Below are 8,216 nucleotides of genomic sequence, written 5' to 3'. Positions count from 1 at the left end.
TTTTAGAGTTAAAATTGGGTTTTGTCATAGTCATAGAAAATGTTCAAAACATCGAGGGCTATAAGTTCAAGCTTTGAAACATTGAAAAATCTCGCTCTAGTGTTCTTATTTTCGCGTTCAAAGTAACCGGAAATTTTTCCTCTACCCGGAAATAAGCAAACTTAAATCAAGCATAATCATACCACATTAAACTAACCTCATAACTCACAAAACCAATATAAAACTCACACACCCTTATTACAACACATCTTCCTCAAGAACCACAAATTTACATCCATAAATCCAAGCTTAAAGTTGGCTAGAAATTAATGGAGAAGAGTTTGAGAACTTACCCTTGAAGAACTCTCTCTCTCCCTTGAAAACCTTTGAACTCCTCTAAGATTTGTTAATGGCTTGGAACTAGAAAGTATAAGGAAATTTAAGAGGAATATTTCTACATTTCAAACTTTACTAAAACATGAAAAAAGAGGGGATTTAGAGTTTCTTTACCCTTGGAGGAAATGCTTGTCTAGACTCCTCCTAGACCCTTTGATCTCTTTCTTCTTCTTCTATGGTTTGCTAGTGGCTCAAGATTGGAAGAGTGGAGGAAATATTTGAGAGGAAATGTTGTAGGGTGGCCGGATTTTTGAGTGGGGAAAAAGCTAGGAGAAAAAAATGAAGCTTATCCTATGTTGGTTCCTTTTATAGGCAACTTGGAAATTATTTTTTTAACACCAATTCCACTCCATCATTCAACCAAATTTTTGGTTCAAATCCCCTTTTCTTGGCCGGTTTTGGAAGGAGAAAAGAAGAAGCAATTTTGCCATTAATTCCCCTTCAACCACTAACATCAGATCACCTTAACATAAAGTCCTCTAGCACACTCCACTAGCCAAATGTTTGGCTCTATTTTTTTCATGCATGGCCGGCCAAGTGGAGAAAGAGAGAGAAAAAATCTCACCTACCCCATTGTACTCTTGTCCACTTTCTTAAGTTTCCCTTTGAAACTGATAAAAACTATACTGACTATAAGAAGGTAACTTAGCTTACAGGAATTCATTTCCATTTCTGACGGTTCCTTTTTCTACTACTTATTTACAGTTAAATGTTAAATCCTTGACTGCTTTGGATATCACATTAAATTCTTATTCGCGTAATATCTTGAACTGTTTCTAGTCTTGAAATTAATTCTAAACTGAACAAATTCTAAATTTAACTTTCCTGCGTTAATTCCCGGAAATCACGTTGTTTCTGACGGTGTCAACTCCCGAGTTCACATTGTACCTTTCTACTATGGGTATTTATATTCTGACTTTAACCTAGTTGTCTGGCAATAAGGATTTTCTCTTCTTTTAAAATGTCAGTGCGTTTTTTTTTTGTACGCTGCTAACATCATGCTGTGTTTAGAGATTCTTGAAATTAAGATTCTTAAAACTATACTTGTACTGAAAATTATTCCTCCTTAAAGTACGGCGAGAATTTATCGATCGAATTTACTTGATCGAAAACATGAACTTAACATGAAATCTGCTACAGAATTCAGGAATACATATATTAATTCCATAAATCCTTCAGTCACATAATATTTGTCTAAGAAAATCCTTGGCTTAAATACATAAATTGTATTATTTAAGGTCTGGGATTTTCTCAGTCATTACACTAACTCTTAGGCCATTGAAATTTAAACTCAAAGGGAGTCTCTTAAATTAATGCGGGTGTTGGACCCACATCAAACCTTCAAAATTCTACGGACCTATCGTATTGGACTCGTAGGTGCCCGTCGGGATAATTCGCTCGATAAACCACTATGTTCTTTAAAAGGAATCATTTTCTTGAAAACTTTCCTTACGAATATTTCCGTTAACATGAGGTTTAATGCCATTTTGTTTTACTGAAATCACGTCTCGGGTTCTTTGATAACTTTTTGTCAAAACAAACACTATGTTAGTTTTGTTTCGTTAAAACTGTACAGTTTCTGAAATCTACGTTTTACTGCATCTTAATGTCAGATTTCAAAAATATGTTCTTCGTAATAATTCTTCGTCTCATCGAGATATAAAATTATTGTTTTTGGTGAAAGTGAAATTCAGCCTCTAAAGGCCTCGTTTGGCTGAAAACAGTGGCTGCTTTTTTTTTTTGTTGTAAGAAATGCTGCAGCAATCTTTTAAAATGCTGCTGATGTTATAGTAATGCTGTAGCAAAACTTTTCTTTTTAAAATTGTGTCGGACAGCTTATCCATTTTTTACAAAATGGCTACAAACTTGCTTTTATAGTTAAAATTAGGTTTTGTCATAGTAACCGAAAATGTTCAAAACATCAAGGACTATAAGTTCAAGCTTTGAAACATCAAAAAAATCTCGTTCTAGAGTCCTCGTTTTCGCGTTCAAAGTAACCGGAAAATTTTTCCTCTAACCCAAAATAAGCAACTTAAACCGAACATAATCATACCACATATTGCTAATCATACTAACCTCAACACTCACAAAACCAACATAAAACTCACACACCCTTATTACAACACATCTTCCTCAAGAACCACAAATTTACATCCACAAATCCAAGCTTAAAGTTGGCTAGAAATTAATGGAGAAGAGTTTGAGAACTTACCCTTGAAGAACTCTCTCTCTCTCTTGAAAACCTTTGAACTCCTCTAAGATTTGTTAATGACTTGGAACTAGAAAATATAGGGAAATTTAAGAGGAATATTTCTACATTTCAAACTTTACTAAAACATAAAAAAAGAGGGGATTTAGAGTTTCTTTACCCTTGGAGAAATGCTTGTCTAGACTCCTCCTAGATCCTTTGATCTCCTTCTTCTTCTTCTATGGTTTGATAGTGGCTCAAGATTAAGAGAGTGGGAGAAAATATTTGAGAGAGAATGGAGGAGTGTGGTATGGCCGGATTTTGAGGAGGACCTTCAACCACTACCATCACATCACCTTAACATGTAACCTTCTAACATACTCAACTAGCCAAATTTTGGCTCTATTTCTATTATACATGGCCGGCCAAGTGGAGAATGGGAGAGAGAAAAATAAATCCTACCCCTTGTACTTTTGTCCGCTCTCATAAGTTTCTCTTGAAACTGCTAAAAATTATACTAACTGTAGGTAAGTAACTTAGCCGACAGGAAATTCTAGTTTCTAACAGTTCCTTTTCTACTGCTTATTTACAGTTTAATATTAATTCCCGACTACTTTGAGATCACGTTAAATTCTCACTCGCGTAATATCTTGAACTGTTTCAAGTCTTGAAATTAATTCTAGACTGAACAAATTCTAAATTTAACTTTTCTGCATTAAATCCCGAGAATGACGTTGTTTCTGACGGTGTCACTCTCGAGCTCACATTGTACCCTTCTACTATGGGTATTTATCTTGTGACTTTAACCTAGCTGTCTGGCAATTAAGGATTTTATCTTCTTTTAAAATATCAGTGCGTTTTTTTTACGCTGCTAACGTCGTGCTGTGCTTGGAGATTCTTGAAATTAAGATTCTCAAACTATACTTGTACTGAAAATTATTCCGCCTTAAAGTACGACGAGAATTTATCGATCGAATTTACTTGATCGAAAACATGAACTTAACATGAAATTTGCTACAGAATTTAGGAATATAGATATTAATTCCTTAAATCCTTCAGTCACATAATATTTTTCTAAGAAATTTCTTAGCTTAAATACATAAATTGTATTATTTAAGGTCTGAAATTTTCTCAGTCATTACATAAATACATAAATAAATAAATTGTATTATTTAAAGTCTGAAATTTTCTCAGTTATTACGGCTTGAACTCCTCATTTAGACTTTTACGAACTATTTTTCTACTTTAAGAGAGATTGTAATTTTGAAAATATTAGTATATCTACAAGTGGATGTAGGTAAAGAGTTTTCTATCGAACCACTATAAACTTTGTCGTTTTAATTTTTTTGCTATTACTTTCTGATTAATTTTGTGTGAATTCACACGCGAGTGTCCTCGGAGAGGTCAAATTCTAAGTTGACGATTTTTCACCATCAACAAAAGGATTAATGACTTTTCATGATCATTTTTGTTTTATGGATCGAATGCAAAGGAGACCCAAACGTAATATGAGTGTTCCCATGCACAAATTTAATTGTTAAAAAACTCATTCAGCGATTACAAACAATAATTTTTACTGGCGAAGTAAAAATTCATGTCTTAATATAAAAATTCTAGTTTTGATTAATTTCTTTTTTTCTTAGAACTCCGTAATTGTTTCCATTGTGAAATTGGTGGACACTATATTACATATCTTTCATTAATAAATTGGCTAAGCATTCATACAATTCTCCAATTTACAATCTCTACAGCTTACCCATGAGCGAACTCATTATTCCCAATTAGAAGAATCTTCCTCTTTTGAACCTTTTTTTTCCGCAAAAAAAAAAAAAAAAAAAAAAAAAAAAAAAAAAAAAAAGAAGAAAAGAAAAAGGACGACAAATGACTTGAAATTACGATTAGGACTATACTTACCAACTCCATTAAGAAATATTGGCAGGCCACTACAAGTCAGATGCAACCAAAGGCGTTGATCGTTGACTTAATGACTTTTCATCACACTATGATAGTAACAGCAAGAAACAAAAAGAAATAATTAGTATTTGACCCATTCAGCACACATTAGAGACGCGGCTACTAATGATAATTAAAGAAATTAAGATCGAATTGCAATTTCCAAGCGTCAAGCTCTCACTGAATTACCTACTCTTCTTTTTGTTTGTATCGTTTAATTACATTTTCCAAATCTGATATATTCCCTCATCTCCGAGAAAATAGCCATAAACCAAAACCACGAGTCTTTCTTTTTTTCATCTTCGTTGTGATCATATTCTTCCCCATATATCATATATGGTTTCAACAATGAGTTGGTCGCTTCCTCGGATTGCTTTTTTCATGACGCTTTTGTTTTATGGATCCGGTGCAGGAGAACAACAGATCAGGTGCATAGAAGTGGAGAGACAAGCACTCCTCAAGATCAAACAAGATCTTCATGAAATCAAGGAAGGCTTTCTTTCATCTTGGGGAAATGAAGAAGAAAAGAGAGACTGCTGCGAATGGTACGGAGTTCAGTGTTCCAACAACTCTGATCATGTCATTGCTCTTGATCTCTCCCCTTCATCGCCAGTTGATCCTTATGATCCATTTCAGCTGCAAGGTAATATAAGTCCTTCACTGCGTGAGTTGAAGCATCTGACTTATTTAGACCTCAGTGTGATTAACTTTACGGGGCATGGCATCCCCAGTTTTATTAGCACTTTCAGCAAATTAAGATACCTCAATCTCTCTTATACTTTTGTGAGTGGAGAAATTCCTCCTAAGCTTGCAAATCTTTCCAACTTGGAGGTTCTTGATCTTGGCTATAATTCTCGTTTAAGAACAAGAAACGTGGAGTGGGTTTTTCGTCTTTCTTCTTTAAGACACCTCGACCTTTCTGATTCGTACATGAGCCAAGCTACCTACTGGATGCAAGTAGTTAATAAGCTCCCTTACCTAACAAACTTGCAGCTAAGTTGGTGCGATCTTCCAAATGTCACATCTTCATCTCTTTCCCGTGTTAACTCTTCGACGTCACTTTCCGTCCTTGATCTTTCCGGAAACAGGCTCTCTGTTTCTATATTCCCATGGCTATTTTCCTTTGGCCGAGGTCTAGTTCATCTTGATCTCAGGAATAACGCGCTCAAAGGTCCTATTCCAAAAGCTCTTTTGAATGTGAGCACCCTTGAATTCCTTGATCTCTGTCAGAATGAGGTACATGGTTCCATCCCAGAAGCCTTAAGGGAACTTGACTGCCCTTACACACCTTGTTCTCGGTGCGAATGAGTTAGAAGGTTCCATCCCAGAAGCCTTAGGGAACTTGACTTCCCTTGCATACCTATATCTTGACAGTAATCACTTTGAAGGAGAATTTCCAAAATCCGTATGGGGTTTATGCATGTTGCGTGAGTTATATGCAGGTGGAAATTATCTCAGTAAACTGAATCTTCCTGAGAATATTCAATCGTTCTCTAGGTGCACATGTTACTCTCTAGAGCTTTTGGATATTCGTCGGAGCCGGATTATGGGGGCATTCCCTAATCTGAGTTTGTTTTCATCTTTGAAAACACTACTACTTTCCTCTAACCAACTTAATGGAACTGTACCTGAAGCTATTGGACAATTATCACAGTTAGAATATTTGGATATCTCTGGAAACTCTTTAAAAGGTGTGATTTCGGAAGCTCACTTTTCAAAATTGTCAAGTTTGAGTTTATCTGGTAAGTCAATGATTTTGAACATAAGTTCTGATTGGAATCCTCCCTTTCAGTTGGATTATATATATCTTGACCCTTGCCAGGTGGGCCCTAGGTTCCCAAAATGGCTTCAAACTCAAAAGAACTATTCGTATTTGAAGATTTCAAATGCTGGAATTTCAGATTCTATTCCAGATTGGTTTTGGGATCACTCTAGTGAAGTTTTTTCAATTGATCTTTCTCAGAACCAAATTCATGGAACAATTCCGAATTCTTCAATTGAGTTCATGGGTTATCCTGAGATAGATCTTAGCTCAAATAAGTTGGAAGGTTCAATACCTGTTTTCATTTTCAAAGCGGGCGCCATAGATCTTTCAAGAAATAGCTTTTCGAAGCTAGACTCCATTTTTCAAGTCAGTAAGGATTCACGGTTGACTTATCTTGATATTTCATACAACAAGTTGTCTAGAGATCTTCCTGATTATTGGTCGAATTTCAAAGAATTAAGCATACTTGTATTGGCCAATAATAAGTTATCTGGGAAAATTCCAGCCTCCATTGGCTCCTTAACTGGGATTGCAACACTGAATTTAGGCAACAATTATTTCTCTCAAGAATTACCTTCCTTGAAGAGCTGCAAAAATTTGGAGGCTATTAATGTGGCAGAAAACAGATTATTTGGACCAATACCTACATGGATAGGTGAAAGTCTGTCAAGTCTTGTTATTATTAGCCTACGATCCAATAACTTCTCTGGAAGCATTCCCTCACATCTATGTCATCTTTCAAATCTTCAACTGTTGGACCTATCTTCAAACGACCTTTCAGGAAGTTTACCAAAATGTCTCAACAATTTTACTGCAATTAAAACAGAGGGAGTGAGTCACTCTACATCCATTTCCCACGATTATTCATATGGTTATTCACATGGTGGTTCATATGGTGAATTGTATGATGACCAACTGCAATTGGTATGGAAAGGAACGCTATCGACCTTCAGAAATACTCTGGCACTAGTAAAGAGCATTGATCTGTCAAACAATAAGCTTAATGGGGAAATTCCAACAGAAATCACCGAGCTTATTGAGCTGGTCTTTCTGAATCTATCAAGAAACCACTTAAGTGGACAAATTCCGTCAGAGATTGGTGATTTGAATTTGCTAGATTCTCTTGATCTATCAAACTGTCACGCCCCTAAACCGGGGTTGGTGACGTGGAGGCTCGTTTAGAAACTTAAACCTGTTTGAGAGAGAGTGATTAGCAAAATAATTTAATTTCTTTCAAATCCAAAACGTCCAGATATTTCCAAACGAGCCCCTTTTTATTCAGGAGAAATTCAATTTCAAGAACGGTGGTGGAATTTCCAACCAAATCAGTTTAAAACCACATCACTGGTATCATGTCAGGAATTCCCACAGGTGTTTAGCATACATGAACATAAACAAGAGTAAATATGACATTAATCACAGTCTAGTAATATTTAAGTTTACAATCCACAATCTTTTATACATGCCTTGAAATAAAAGATAAAAGGAAAGATAACTCTTCACTTTCTGAGGTCAAGTCCACGTCACCGGTAGTAGCTGCCTACTCCGTACTACTCCTCGCGTCTCCTGGAGGGGTTTAATACATTTAAAAACAAGAAAAGGTGAGCGAAAGGCCCAGTAGGATAGAATTTTATAAAGCATTTAAAATAAAGGTACTCACGGTCCGAAGATATACACCCGGAACCGATCATCCTTTTTTTTGAAAAAAAAAAAAGAGAAATACTCACATAATAGAATATGTCTGTATAATGAAAGTTTGCAGCTCATCATACCACTAAACAAGAAGCGGTAAAAATGTCTGTCTATGAAAAGTGCAGAGCCATAATTCCACTAAACAAGAAGCGGATCCGTACAGGTTTCGGGACCTGCCCCCAAGGATGCGATTCCCACATCCCGATCTATGTGGCCACCATGCGTTGTATCATTCCTTAAATA

The 8,216-nt window shown here is 35.8% G+C and overlaps 1 protein-coding gene across 1 annotated transcript in view; it reads left to right on the top strand.

The window, feature by feature from the left end:
* The first annotated feature begins 4,812 nt into the window (after nucleotides 1-4,812).
* LOC112090350 (receptor-like protein EIX1) overlaps nucleotides 4,813-8,216 on the top strand; it is an 18,428-nt gene continuing 15,024 nt past the window's right edge. Inside the window, exon 1 of the mRNA XM_024161483.1 lies at nucleotides 4,813-5,159. Within this exon, the coding sequence (XP_024017251.1) occupies nucleotides 4,853-5,159 (307 nt within the window). The 5' untranslated portion in view covers nucleotides 4,813-4,852. The remainder of the gene's footprint in view (nucleotides 5,160-8,216) is intronic.

Source organism: Morus notabilis, unplaced genomic scaffold, assembly GCF_000414095.1.
Source record: "Morus notabilis unplaced genomic scaffold, ASM41409v2 Scaffold329, whole genome shotgun sequence".
Taxonomy (NCBI): Eukaryota; Viridiplantae; Streptophyta; class Magnoliopsida; order Rosales; family Moraceae; genus Morus; species Morus notabilis.
This window is presented reverse-complemented; position numbering and strand designations above follow the sequence as displayed.